The 15774-nt window shown below is 40.4% G+C and overlaps 1 protein-coding gene across 1 annotated transcript in view; it reads right to left on the reverse strand.

Annotated features, from left to right (window-relative positions):
- ank2a (ankyrin 2a, neuronal) overlaps positions 1–8818 on the reverse strand; it is a 78545-nt gene extending 69727 nt beyond the window's left edge. The window contains exon 1 of the mRNA XM_039613527.1: positions 8518–8818. Within this exon, the coding sequence (XP_039469461.1) occupies positions 8518–8649 (132 nt within the window). The 5' untranslated portion in view covers positions 8650–8818. The remainder of the gene's footprint in view (positions 1–8517) is intronic.
- Positions 8819–15774: the final 6956 nt, after the last annotated feature.

The raw sequence follows: 15774 nt of genomic DNA on the forward strand, positions 1-15774 counted from the left end.
CCCTCTTTGAAGTTCTACCCAAGTCCCTTGGGAACAAATGATGTCATCTTGCTTTTCATTTTAATTAAAGAGAGGCCTTGAGGCAAATAGAAAATAAATACTTGAAAAAGACTCCCATCCTATTATCAGATGTTATCAATGTTAAGTAGTACAATATACCAGTTATCACAACAAAAGTCTGTAGTTTTATATACTAAATACTGAAGTATAAGTTCAAGCCATAGAGTCCCTAGCTATGTGTGGCTCCACAGCCTAGTGGTTCACACATTTATCTAACAAATGACAACACCTAACAAGATACCTGGTTTCAGCACTGTTATCAGCTGGGATAATACTTGTGTATTCTTTTTACGTGACATAAAAGTATAAATGGTCTGGTTCTTATATAGCGCTTTTCTACTCTATCTGAGCATTCCAAGTGCTTTATACAACTTGCCTCATTCACCCATATAAAACACTTACCTCGTAAGTGCTTTCTATCTAACATTCGCACACATTCATTCTCCAATGAGAGCACCTTGGGGTTAGTATCCTGCTCAAGGATATTCGACATGCAACCTGAAGCAGCCAGGGATTAAAACATCAACCCACTCCTGCGTTACAGCCACAAGTGTCATAGCATGACATGTCATTGCTATAGTAACGCCTAGTACAAGCGTTACCTTAGATTCCCTAGTACAAGGAACAAGACAAGCCCGGACATCTGTGACAGTAAGAGTGTGTGTTGGCTTTTAATGGCGATTTTCTAAAAAAAAAAAAAAGGGAGCTCCTGGAACAACCACCAACAAACTTTGAAAAATATGCAAAACATTTGTTCCTAAAGGTGGAACTACAGGTTCCACCTTTCACTAAAGGTGCTAAACATGGAAATGACAAACATGTTTTGCCACTTAAGGCAGAATCACAGTAAAGAACAATGAGGAGATACTAGCAGCTGGTGATGTGCGACCCAAATATAATCAAATGGCCTCACCGAGAGTTGATGGAGCACTCACTAGTTGCACACCATATGACAGGACGCACAAACAGTGAATGAAAATTCCTGATGCAGTTATAGAATAAAAAAGCAGGGCAGGCTAAAAACCTTCCAACTAGAAAATATTTTTCTTTTTTATTATGTGACAATATTGTGCAGCTCCTGAAGATTACAAGGTTAGGTTAGTTTAGATATCTTTTGAAATCAAAGTGTTAAGCAGTTATTTTACCTGCTACTTAAAATTTCTCAGGAAACATTACATAGGGATTTGAACTTACATTTAACATCTGCTGTGTCACTGGATATTATGCTGTATGATCTCTAATGCAGTATAATGCTTCTGCAGCTGGCACCTTGTTTCAGTAGGTTCACACTTCAAATCAGATGGTGTGTCATCAATGACAGCAGCTCACAGAAGAAGAAGGATGAAAAATGACCTTCACTAATTTAAATGCGGCTGCCTGCAAGATGCAATCATCAATAACACATCTTTCTGTATTGTCAGAAATATCATTATCATGTCTTGACATGAGGCAAAACTGCCTCATTCTCAAAATTGGACACAATAAACATCCAAGAATCCATTAATTTTCTTAACTGCTTAACCAATTTACGGTCTCAGGGGTGGGGCGGGGGGGTTGAAGCCTATCCTAGCTGTTACAGGTCAAGGGGAAGGGCACACCCTTTACAGATTGCCTATCAATTGCAGGGCTTACACATAGAGATAGGCATGCATTCATGCTCACATTCAACCCTATAGCTAATATAGAATTGGAAAATTTCTGCAACTTTTCTTTAAACTAATCACTGATTTCTTCATATGCTAGAATAACAAAATGATGACAGAGTGCTGTGTCAGATGACAAAGGGTATTGAGGCAGAAACTGATTTCACCTCCAAACTGAATGTGTTATGAATAATGAAGCGTGTGACCTAAAATTCGCTGCAGCGCACAGTCATACAGGAATGCTGAGTGATGCCGTGATGCCGTCACACTGAGAAAAAGAACAATGCAGACAATTAGTAAGACAGACATTAAAAAAAACTGTGAGACAGCGACAGAGAAAACAAAACAGATGGGGGAAGATTTCACTTTATTGTATCGCCACTTTTTTCAGCCGCTTTTTAGATCTATAACCATACCAGTTCAGAAAGGAAAATGTTAGACCTAAGTGGCACATAATAAAAGCACAAATGTCAGATTTAATTCTGCTGTAACTGCTGCATGAGTTAGAAGGTGGGTCACAGGTTGTGTCATCTTCCTCGGGTTGTGAAAAAAAAGCAACGTGCTGCTGTGTGTATGTGCACGTACATGTTTGTGTGTGTGTGAACATTCAGTTCGATGAGCAAACTATTCTCAGCAACACAGTCAAAAGCTTTGATGTGGTTTCCTGTGAGAAAACCTTTGCTTACCCAACTTAAATCTTATGCAAGAGAAGTGGAGAGGAGGAGCATTAGGAAGGAGCTGACAGCTGGGGAGAGTGCACATTTACATAGATATGTCGGAGCTTCTGAGAAGTCCATTGATCACTAACCACACCCTGCTCTTGCCCCCGCCTTCTATTTCTCTCTAACGGGAATCAGCCTTATAAGGCCATTATAAATAATTAACTTCTAAATGCTTCTCACTGCCCTGGTCCAAAAACACCTGTCCTCTATGAAGCAGAGGACACATTTCAAGGGATACAATATTTACACAGTGTTGTTAGCTTTTATTATACTCGGGCTGATATTCTCTCAAGTTTTCTCCTTATAATTTCATCTGTTTCAGTCTGCAACATTTTGTAAAAATTATGGTGAGGTATTACACATCAAGTGATGCTATCTCTGTCCTTGAAACATCTATAAGGAAAAGACATGCCAGGAAAAGATGGTGTCAGATGTAACTAGGGCACCCAAGCTAGCTGTGAGGTTGAGTCAGGGCGTTGTTTGTACCCCAGTATAGACATGCTCATGTGCTCTTTGGATTTTGGATCTTGGACAGGAATACCAATGGATTTCTCTACACGGTATCACCATTACCTAGTACTGAAACACAACACTAATGTGTATTGCTTGTACATTGCATCAGAGCTCATCAGCAATGTGGCTCGTCTGTATTTGGAGAACATCTTTCTAAATACTTGCTCTTTGACAATAATTGACTAAAGCTAGGTGTCAGTATTTAAAAATAATTGGTACAATGTATGTAAAATGTTTCAATTAACAATTAACCAGTTGACAAAAAAAATTATTCTGAATATAGTAGTGAAAATTACAATAAGCCTTCTGTATTCTATTAGCTCGTTGTGTTGGTCCAAAAGCTCCAAACTACAAAAACATAAATCATTTTCTTTGTAATATATCAACAAATTACAAGAAAAAAAGCAGCTTTACATTTTTTGCTAAAAAACAAAACACTTTACTAATTCTCAAAATCTCAAAATTAACATTTGACAGACTGAGTGATGAACTGGTTAATCCGAAAAGTGATGCAGTAATGTGCCATTTTGCTGATGGTACAGTATACGAATAGCGAGAAAGTGTAATTGACAGCTGTATCCTGCTGAATCATATCTACACAGAAATAATCTGGATGCATTAAGCCCACATTATAAATTGTTAATGGCATTTGACAACCATCGGGTACTGGAGTTGTTGACCTGCAGTCATTTACAGGTTTTTGCATGAATCTATAACCAGGAATGTGCTGTTAAGCCTCTGGTAAATACTGATATACCGTATAATGCTTTACCTACAAGCGCGTTTAGCAATTTGAATGGATATAGAGTATTTGACCCCAAACGTTTCCACTTGGCATTGTGCAGAAGGAGATAACAGTGGTTATATGCGGGTGTATGTTGATGTAGCTGTTCTGAAGTAATGTAATGAAGATCTTGGCTCCATTAGGACTCCCTTCCTGCAGAGTCCCATCATGAGACTCCCAGTGGAAAAAGAGAGACAGATAGACAGGCAGGCAAAAACAGAAAGGCATAAAAGCAACAGACAGAGAGGCGGAAAAGAGAAAGATGAAAATGTCAAAGGCTGCAGTGTAATCTGACCTCCTTGCACATCAGGACCTGAGTGTAGGAACTAGTGGGGGGTGGGGGATTTTGCTGGGAAATGAGAGATGGGTAGGGAAGGCAGCCAAAAAGCCAAGGAGAAAACCAACCTAAAGAGTCAAACCCCTTTCAAGAGGAAAAAACGAGAAAGCGAGGCTCTTGAAGAGAAAAGACAACTGGCAACCAGAAAAGAAAGTGGAGAGGGAATGCAGCGCAAGAAAAGGTGTAAAAAGAAAGGAGCATGCAGCGACAGGGCTTGACACTTGAAATAGGACCTTCATGTCAAGTCCTGAATAAGAAACAGGTCAAGCTGCCTAAACCCATCATCTTTGGATATAAAACGAAGGCATTATGCTTTTCTGGGTTTTATATCTGTATCTACAAGGGGAGCAGCATTTTTCCACCAAAACAAAAAGGTTCAAATAGCTCCTTTACTTGTCTTAGACTGCAATGAACATAAAATCTAGTAGAATCAATCTCTGTTCATAAGAATCTACTATTCGAGCCCAGGAAAGTAGTTTACATATTTTGACGCACTCCACATATCTTTCAGATAGAGGAGGGAGTACACTGCAGAAAGCAATCATTTAACAACAGCTCAGAGTAGCATGCAAATGAACAGTGACATTGGTCCATTGCAGTGAGCGCAGAGACATGGACACAAAGCCATTTGGCTGGGAAAAAGCGATTTCTCTCCAGGACAATCACGAGAGAGACAGGAGTATTTTTAGACCTGAAAATAAGATCTTCACATCCCAGTCTCCCTTAGTCATGTTCTCCTTTTGTGTCAGAGCTCTGTTATTGTTTTAGTGAACTCCAGCTCAATGATAAGATTAAGATTATTCACAATATTAAACATTAAAGTGCTGTAGTGTGATACATTTATTCATGTCAACTTGCTTTTTAAAAGTTTAGCGCTTATTTTCTATCTGTGGTTTGGAAAGTACACTGGAGATGAAACAAAGTTTGTTTGCAGGATTAAAATCTTTGAAAGCTCAGTTTAAAAAGCACAAGAATCGTTTCTGCATTCAATCCTGTTTCTGTAAACACCTTAAAGTCCTCCATAAACCAAGTCATTGTTATTAGAAAGACATTTTCTGATGTATTTAACAGATAAAATCAAGAGTATCCACTCAGCTAGATGCTTTTTAACACTTGCAAGACAACAAGACAAGACAAGTGTACTCTTTGTGCCAAAAGCCTATTAATTGGACAGTATCCCTTTGATGTGCCATAGTCTTTCTTGCAAGTTAAAGTGATGTATCCCAAGAGGCCAAAATGTGCTATTTTTTATACTCACGGTGAGTAAAATTATCACACGTATCACATGATTTGCCTTCACAGAAGAACTCGCTCTGTAGCTCTCCTTGCTGGGCCATGCACATTTAGGATACTTAATTTTTACTGCGCTCATTAAAGCTATTTCCAGCAACAGCAGATGTGTTTTCCGGATATAAAAAGGCTTTGATAAAACCAGTGTACCCTAACAAAATGGCAGACAAAGAAAGTAAAAGCTTACTGGTGAAGAAAGTCCAACATAAAGCAAGAACAAGACTCAGGAGTTGGAAGGGGGGCGGGGGGAGTGAATATCAGAGTCATTCATAACGATAGACAGAAACCTCAATCAACTTCCAACACAAGTTTTCATAGATTTGTAATACCTTTTCGTGTTTTGGGCGTACTGACTATATAAGGTATTTTGATTTTGCACCACTGTTTGCTCAGCTGTGATGCATTATGCACCCAGTGCACTCTAGTGAACAATTTGTTACTCATCATTGCCTTAAGCATCTTTTCCTACATTTTTCTCTGTAAAAAAAAGTAATATACAGCCATGTGAAAAACTGTTGTAACAGGACTCTATGCAGTCCTGTTAAAAACTAAGTAAACGCCATGATTCATTAGCTTGTGGAACCACCTTAAGGAGCAAAAAGTTAAAGTAATTTTTTAGCAGTATCTTGCTGTGAAAGAAATCCACTCTTCTTTACTTTGTTGAGATTTGCAGGATCTTCTTTCTCTCTTAAGACCCCACCACATCATTTCCATCAGGTGGAGGTTTGTATTTTGGGCCATTGCAACACCTTGATTCATTTATTTTGTTTTTGTAGATTTGATCCCCAGAGACCTGTGAAAACTTGTTTTTCACATGATTGTACGTACACAGTGCTAAACAAATTTATTAGACCACCTAAAACTGTAAATTGTGAAAAGTCATATTTTAGCATTAAAAATATTTCAGTTAAAGGGCTTGCACATACTGGTGTATTAATGATTACATGTATGTGAAATTAGTTTTAGTCATTACCAGTCCTGTTAATTTAGTGCAACTGTGGTGTAAAATGCAAAGTGGGTGATGGTGTAATAAATTTGTTAAGCACTATACACTGGAAATCAATAGCTCAGTGTCATACAGCCTCAAGCTGTAAGGTGTGGTTTTTTGTACCAGTTTAGCCTCTAAACAAGCTTTGAGTGTCACAGCCTGTTTAGAGGCCTAAACGTGAATCCAGTTTGTTATCTGAAAATTAAGAAATCTATTTTCTGCTTTCATTGTGGAGCACATCAACATAAGTACACAAGTTACATTTTTTTAAACTAACTATAGTAAACCTGTAGAAGATGTGATTAGTTGACCACGAACAAACAAACACACGGATGAGCAGTGCGGCTTTTGATATTTCAGTGCCATTTAATTAAAAAAAAAACAAAAAAAACTCCAGAGTACATTTAAGTATCTGAGCTCAAAGGCCCCACCCCAAAAGAAGGGTCTAAGTGTGTGTCTGTGTGTGCAAGTGTATATGTAGCACCACAGTCCATTACTGAAATCACATTAGCCTCAGAGAGTGCACTGAGACAGGAAACAACCCTCTGCCATCTCCTGACTCACTTCCACTGAGCAGCCAAACACACATTGCATGATCAGGTCTAGATGGTAACGCTTTACCATTTTCTTGTTTATACTGAAAATTTATGAAAATTGACTTTTGGATATAGATAAAGGGACTCTATATATTACTAGCATGTGTATTCATAAAATTAAATCTAGAACTTAGTGATAAATAAACAGTACTGTTAGTCTGTAAGTCTTGAGCCATCCCCTCATTTCTTAATATTTTGTTTTCAAGGAGCCAGACTTTCATGTAATTTTTAAAGTGGTCCTGGGTAATAGTTCTGCAGGCTTCCTGGAGGTTTTTCAATGTTTTTCTTGGATAGTGGCTTCTTTTTCCATCCAGTCCAGTCCTTATACCTGACCATTTTCAGACAAATGTTTAAAAAGAAAAGTGGTTTTTTTTAGTATTAAGCCATTTAACAAAAACACTGAACTATAAAGCACTCAAACATAAGCAAAGCACCTAACTATAACTGTTCCATTTCTTTACCTGAATCTACAAAAAATACCAATGATCAAACAGTTTGACACACATAAAATCCACCATGCAATACCATCTGCACAGCATCTGATTGGAAATGACTTCATTTTCCAGCATGACAAGGATCCCAAACACACTGACATACAGTAAAAGTACACCTGCATAGAATAACACACAATGGAAGAGTATCAATCCTGGATTGGCCTCCCCAGGGCCCAGACCTCAATTATTGAAATAGTGCGAATCTTGACAGAGAACAGAGCAAAAAGCAGCCAACGTCTAAAAACGAAGATTTGAATGTCCTTCATGAAGCCTGGAAAACTATTCCTGAAGACTATTTAGAAATGATCAGAAAGCTGCCTAAGAGAGTTCAGGCTTTATTGAAGAATAAAGGTGCCCATGCCAAATATTGACATTCAAGCTCACTACCTCTGCTTTTGCCTGTATTTCCGTGTCTGTTTGCATGTTTCAATAAATCACTGAGCTTACTGTATTTCCAATCTTTTTAGCGAAATGCAAAGAAATGAGTGGAGCACTCTATGTGATGTTGTTGCAGATATCACATAGAGTGTATGCGTGTCATTTTAAGAGCTTGAGAGTCTCAGACACAAGTCTATGGACCTACAAATATTTGAAAAAAAAATCACATCTGAAGTTCAAAATAATCAAGCAAATATTCAGAACTATAAACAACTTGCAGTGTGTCATGATATGGCCGATCCAGGCAGTAAACTTTCAGTGGTAAATGATAACATGTAAACATTCTTCACTGAAGCCCCTCAGCCAGAGCAGACCTGGTGGTGTTTATTTTGACGGCCATAACAACTGGCACAGTTGGCCTGTTTGGGTATTATCACACTCTGCTGAAGCACGTCCCTCAACGTCTCTTATCAAAACAGATGGCTGAGGAGCTTTTCTATTATTAACAGCTAATTTACACACAGTTTATGCAGCAATATAGGAAAATCTGTCTTCTCGGCAGCGCCGATGTGATAAAGCACGGCAACGCCTATGACTGCTCTGCCTAGGCGCACAGCATCATCAGCAGCATCAGCATCAGCGCGTTGGACTGCTCGTTACACGGCTGACTGGGCCAGCTAGTGCAGAGAGCAGGCTGCGGACAGACACCCACCTGGCGTATACGGTTTTGGTGCAGCGGTGGTGGATTTCCATCCTCCAGGGACGTGCTGCTCGAAGAGGCCGTCTTTAAGTCACGGTTGGAGCCGCCGCCCCTGGAGTGACTTTCTTCGGGGCTACTTGACATTCCGTCTCGGGCTTGCTGCTTCTGCTGCTGCTGGAGGAGACGCGGTCAGCGGGGGTCCTTTACCCGATCCACTGTGGATTTCTGTGCACGCCTCAGCATCCACGGGGCCCGGCAGAGCCCGGGATCATTATGCGTCGTCAGAGAAAGTCTTTGATCAAGCTCGACAGAAGCTAATACAGCGATTCTTCCAGATGGTAAACCAAAACGAGCGCTCCCTCCTCTCAGGGATGCTCCCGGTGTGCTGCTATGGCCTGCGCGCGTGTTTGTGTGTATGGACACGTGAACGCGCTTCAGATGCGCTTCCCCGAATCTCCGCAGGACCAATGCTGCCTTCGTGGACAACCGGAAACCTCGATAGTAGACCTTGGCAGTGATGACCACCCTGAATGCGACCAGTAGGGGCCTCAGAGCACCTTTTAAAGGGGTGCACTGTGCGCGGACGTGTTTTTAACACATCACATCACTTAAAGCAGACATTGCCACCATATAGTGCTTTACTGCATAGTGCTTTATCTAATTCAAAATAAAATATTTACAATCAGACAATTCCCAGTGGCACTTGAATATACCGACGCCCTGTGCAGCAGTTTGCTTCAGAGATCAAAGTTCCCAGTATGGAGCATGTTGTCCCATGGTTGAATAAAACCTGTGAGATTACTTAGGCACTCATGTGAAATCAGACACTTTGGGTTGGGCTTAACTAATCTAATCTCCCTCTTCGTGTTCTTACGCCCCCGCCATGGCCTGGCCTTCTTCACTAGATGACAAATTTAATATAGGCTGACAGGGCAAAAATCAATAACAATGTCTTGGAGACATTTTAAAAAACAGACAGCATCTTGGGCAGAGGAGGGCCAAGTGGGGGAAGAGATGTAAGAAATCATGTTAGCAAAATGTCATCGTTTGAGATGCAGTCTTCAGAGCCAGTAGGGCGTGGAATAATATGTCCTTGGCCAAATCTATGAGTTTACAAAAGAGACAGAGGTAATTCTTTTTTTTTCTCTTTAAAACATGTGTGAAACAATTACTATAAGAACACCTTTTAGATGTGACTTAACCCTTTGTCACAAATCAGCTCCAAAGAATGCAACAAATGGTTTAGTTAAATAAAGTAAATAAACTATGAATGGTTGCCAACACACATGCAATTTCTGAGTGAAGGGAACACATGTGAGAAATGCCCTGGGCTCCATCTGCTCAGGTCAGATGTCAGGTCAGCTCCACCCACTAATTACCTGGGGGATATGGTACAGGCAACAAGGAAAACAAGGGTGGCCGTCATACTGCAGTATTATTGTGTCTGTGCCTGAGTGTGCAAATTGCTCTTATTTTTTTCTGCAGGCTGTGTGAGTCTCTGTGTACTTATTAAAGTAAAGACACACTAACTGCTGCCATTTGACATTTATATGGAGATGTTGTTTTTTTTAAAGAAATGACATAAAAAACACTCTGCACACAAAGACACTTTAATTCTGCATTTCTGCAAAAATGCTATTAAAAACCAGCTCAGAATACTAATAAAATACTAGTATTATCAATAAGGAACAGAAAATAAATCAAAGCAAATCAATTTTATTTATATAGCACTTTTAAAAACAACAACTGTTGAGCAAAGTACTGTACAATAGAATAATCAGATAAAATTTAAAAGGAAAGTAAAATAAAAGATAAGAAAATAATAAGAATAAAATAATGACAGACTCACACAGAATAAAAAAAAAAAGAAAGAAGCCAAAGAGTAAAAATGGGTCTTTAAACGAGTTTTAAAAGTATCTAGTGTTGGAGAGGTCCTGACATATAAAGGCAGTTTATTCCACCATTTTGGAGCAGTCACAGCAAAAGCCCGAACTCCTCTGTGTTGTAATCTAGACCTAGGGACAACTAGAAGCATTTGGTCAGCAAACCTCAAAGATCTCACTGGAGTGTACCAATTTAAAAGATCAGAAAGATATATAGGAGCTGGTCCATGCAATGTTTTAAAAACAAGTGTCAAGATCTTAAAATTAATTCAAAAACTTACTGGCAGCCAGTGCAGCGAGGCAAGTAGGGGATGCTCTCGCTTCCGCTTGCCAGTCAGAAGCCTTGCCTCAGCATTTTGAACCAGCTGTAGTCGGCCAATAGATGACGAAGTAACACCAGAGTACAGGCTGTTGCAGAAGTCGAGGCGAGATGAAATAAAGGCATGGATTGCTTTCTCAAAGTATCTGAAGCAAAGAAATGGCTTCACCTTTGCAAGTACGCAGAGGTGAAAGAAGCTGGTCTTGATCACATTATTCATCTGTTTATCGAATGTTAAATTACTATCAGAAATCACACCTAAATTCCTCGCAACTGGTTTTTTATAATTTTCTAAGGGGTCAAGGTCATAATGGTCACTAGGGCCGAAGACAATGATCTCAGTTTTCTGTTCATTTAAATTGAGAAAATTTAAAGCCATCCATGCCATAACATCTTCCAGACAATTGAACAGTGTCTTCAGAGGGTTCACAGATTTGTGTTTCAGTGGGAGGTAGATCTGTGAATCATCTGCATAACAGTGAAAGGAGATGCCATATTTTTTAAAAATAGAGCCCATAGGAAGCATGTAAATTGAGAAGAGAACCGGGCCAAGAATAGATCCCTGAGGGACCCCACAAAAGAGCGAGGTCCTTGGGGATAATGTGTCTCTGAAACTAACAGAGATAGGTAAGATTTAAACCACTGCAATGCAGTCCCTTTATTACCGGCATATTGTTCCAGCCGAGAGATAAGAATCCTATGATCCACCGTATCAAAAGCAGCACTGAGATCTAGTAGTATTAAAATGGCGGAATCTCCTGAGTTTGTTAACGTTAAAAGGTCATTAGAAACTTGAACAGGTGTTAGAACGCAGATGGAAGAGGGACAAACTGCAGGTGTCTCTTCAAATCCTAAAGGACTGCTGGCGCCTCTATCAGGATACAGTCAAAGAGGCTAAAAGAAAATATTTCTCTAAGATCATTTCCTCCAACAGTCACAATCCACGTGTGTTATTTAAATCTATTGACTCAGTCTTAAATGCTCCACAAAGTGGCTGTTTGGAGGCCTCGCATAAACTGTCTAATGATTTTATGTGTTTTTCATTGAGAAGGTTGCAACCACGCGGGCTCTCATTTCTTCCCTGAGTCTGACCCTCTGTCTTGATCCCTTGCTCTGCTGTTTTTAACCAGTTTGAGCCTGTGTCCCTTTCTTATTTAGAGGATGTGGTCGGCCACCTGAGGCCCTCTGGTTCCCCAAATGATCCTGTCCCACCACAGTTTTTTAAGGAGATTTTTCCTAGCATAGGCCAGGCTGTTCTTACTGTTATAAACAGCAGTTTAATATCTGGTGTAGTCCCTGCTAATTTTAAGCATGCGGTAGTACAACCCTTGCTTAAGAAACCTGCCCTGGACCACACTGTATTGGCTAACTACAGACCTATCTCCAAATTGTCCTTTATGTCTAAAATCTTAGAGAAAATTGTACATTGCCAATTGATGGATTTTTTAAATGAGAATGGTATCCTGGAGGTCTTTCAATCAGGTTTTAAAAACTTTCATAGCACGGAGTCAGCACTTTTAAAGGTTTTAATGATATCCTCCTTACTTGTGACTCTGGTAATCATGTTGTTCTCGTCCTCCTTGACCTAACAGCTGCCTTTGACACTGTAGACCACAACATTTTACTGTCTCGCTTGCACCATCTTGCAGGCATTCGTGGTACTGCTTTGAAATGGTTTAGGTCTTATCTTTGTGACAGAACTTTTAGTGTTAACTTTTTAGGGTATGAGTCTTCCTCTGCCACTTTTCAGTCTGGGGTCCCGCAGGGCTCAATTTTAGGGCCTCTGCTTTTTCATTATATTTACAGCCCTGGGAACCATCCTCAGAAGGCATGGAATATCCTTCCACTGCTATGCTGACGACTGTCAGATTTATCTGCCTCTGAAGCAGAAAGAGGCCTTCTCTATTAAGCCACTTCTAGCATGTCTAGAAGACATTAAATCTTGGATGTCCCTAAACTTTCTAAGGTGTAACTCAAGCAAAACCGAGGTGATTCTGTTTGGTCCTAGTGGACCTTGTGAACCCTCTGCTATTGATTTGGGACCCCTGGCAGAGTATTTTAAATCTGTTGTTACAAACCTGGGTTTTAAGATGGACAGTGATTTTAAATTAGACAGTCAAATTAGGGCTACTGTCAAGTCCAGTTTTTACCATTTAAGGCGCTTGGCAAAGATAAGACCTATTTTATCCAGGCCGCATCTTGAAACGGTAATCCATGCTTTTATTTCATGTCGTCTAGATTACTGTAATGCTCTGTATTGTGGAGTTAGTCAGCATCTTCTCTCTCGTCTGCAGCTGGTCCAGAATTCTGCTGCACGACTTTTAACCAAAACTCGTAAAAGAGAGCACATAACTCCCATCCTGGCTTCACTCCATTGGCTGCCTGTATATCTTAGAGTTCATTTAAAATCCTCATGTTTGTTTTAAATGTTTAAACGGTCTTGCCCCAACTTACCTCTCTGAGCTTCTGCATCCTTACTCACCCCCAGGTCTCTCAGGTCAGCTGACAAGCTGCTCCTGGAGGTACCCAGGTCCAAGAGGAAGCTCAGAGGGACAGGGCCTTCTCTATTGCTGCTCCTAATCTGTGGAACAATCTTCCCAGCACATTAGAGAGGCCCCTCACTGTCCACTTTTTAAAACACATCTTAAAACCCATTTTACTCCTTGGCATATGACACAGTCTGACCCGATTTTATTGATTTTATTGTTTTGATCTAATGTGCTGATTTTATTGTTTTAAATGTAATTCTCATCATTATTTTTATACTATTTTATTATTGTTTTTGCTATTTATGCTAATTTTATTTATTTTAATGTCATTTTAATAATTATTTTTATATATATATTTTATTTATTTTTATATTTTTTAACATGTTCAATGTATCACTTTGGCATGTCAAGTGTACAGCACTTTGTGTTCAGCTGGGGGCTGATCTGAAAGTGCTATATAAATAAATTGCTTGCTTGCTTGCTTGCTTAGACTGGTGTACAGTGGCTGTGGTTTCATGGTTAGAGTGAGGTACACTACATATTGCAGAGATTATTTTAAAGTTAAGCTGCTGATGCTTAGATTAATTCACTGCAATCTACCTTCAGTCTGTTTAATTTTCTACTTAAGTGATTCAAGCTGAGTATATTTTTTAGAACTAAAATTTCAACCAAAGTAAAGTTGTATTCTCATTTATTGTCATTATTACATTAACATAACAGTAGTAGAAACATCTTCCACTTTTGTCACCTCTGTGGCAAAACACAATACACTTCCAGGGAGGAGGAAGTCTTAAGCAGCATACCATAACTGTTGGAAGATAATCAGACGGATGACTTCATGTTCATAAATTCAACCTGAGATTTTATCACTTGTGCCACTGTTGAGTTAACAGCCTTAGAAACAAATAACACAAATGTGTGCGTGCACTGGAGCACATGACTGATGCTTTCTGCTACTTAAATAGCGCTACACCTCTGGGTATAGTCACATTCAATGAGTACTCTAGACTATGAGGCCTCCCCAAACCAGTTATAGGTCATAGCCCAGTACTCAGACAACCAATTCACAATATTAACTCACAAAGGGAAGGGGTGGTGAGCTCTGTGCTTATGTGCTTCAAGACTGGTGCCATAACAGCAGAATTACACAGTCACTGCTCACTACACTTACGTGCCATGTCCATTCGGTGCTGGCCTATCTATCTGCCTCGCAAACTAATGGTTACCACTGAACAACCTCACCAACCACAAAGGCCAGAGCTATACCCTGGACAGCAGCCTCAAACTAGCAGAGGAGCTCATACCTTCTTTGCTCAGTTTGAGACCACCCCTCCCCTACTTCCCCTGCCACCCACCTCACCCAGTACACAACCTTCTCCCTCCAGGAACACGAGGTCATGAGGAGGCTGAGAGCGGTGAAACCCAGGCGACCTGCTGGCCCCGACAGCATCCCAGGGGCTGTGGTTAAAGTTGGTTTGACGTACTGTCAGGATCCTCATCAGGCTATTCAACCTCTCCCTGACTCATGCCACTGTTCCCAACTGTCTGAAGGCCTCCACTATCATACCCATCCCCAGAAGACTGGTATAGACAGACATTGAGGTTGTCTATGAGCCTGAGCCATCTGGAGAACAGGAAGAGCCATCAGAGGATGCTCTTCGTGGACTAAAGCTTCAAAACCATAATCCCAGAAATCCTCACCACCAAAGTGGACTATTTTCAGATCCCCCCTGCCACCTGCTCCTGGATCGAACACTTGCTCACCAACTGGCCTCAGTCAGTCCGACTTGGCCCCACCTCTCCCCCTCACTGTCATTGAGCACCAGGGTTCCCCACAGGGCTGTGTTCTCAGCCTCCTTACGGTACGCTCTCTACAGATACGACTGTAAACCAACCCACCCAACCAAACATCATCATCAAGCATGCCAATGACACCACTGTGATTGGGCTCATCTCTGATGTAGATGAGACAGTGTACAGGGCAGAGGTAGAGAACTTGTCCCACTGGTGCTGAGGAAATAACCTGAAGTTGAACATTCTTAAAACAGGCCCAGGGTAATTAAATCATTGGCTGCCCACACCCCAACCCTGCCCAACCACCTCACTAATCTGAGACATGCTCTGAGTAATCCCCCCAACACTCAGGCCACCCACACATGGACTCTATTCAGACCAAGTCTTTACTTTGCATTAGTTCCGAGCCCTTTGCAATCTGTTCTCTAATGTGTGCCTATTTTTGTATATATTTATCCTGTTTGCTATTTATTCCTGCTGTCTACTATTTATATTTTATTGTACCACAGTTGGTGTGAAGCACCCACAATTTCATTATACATGTAAAATGACAATAAGCAGCAATATTCTGCTCAATCCTTCTCTAAAGGCAAGTCAAAAGAAATAACTAAGCAAAATCAGTACACACAAGATGTGACCCCAAGAATACCAGGTGCAGCCTAACAAAGCAGTAGAAACAAGCATTTGAAAACTTACCGGACCCCGATTTTTGTGCAGACAAGCTCCCATTCGATGCAACCCGCTTTAAAAGAATAACAAAAACAGGGAGACCACACCTAATCTT

This window comes from Oreochromis aureus, linkage group 6 (assembly GCF_013358895.1).
Source record: "Oreochromis aureus strain Israel breed Guangdong linkage group 6, ZZ_aureus, whole genome shotgun sequence".
Taxonomy (NCBI): Eukaryota; Metazoa; Chordata; class Actinopteri; order Cichliformes; family Cichlidae; genus Oreochromis; species Oreochromis aureus.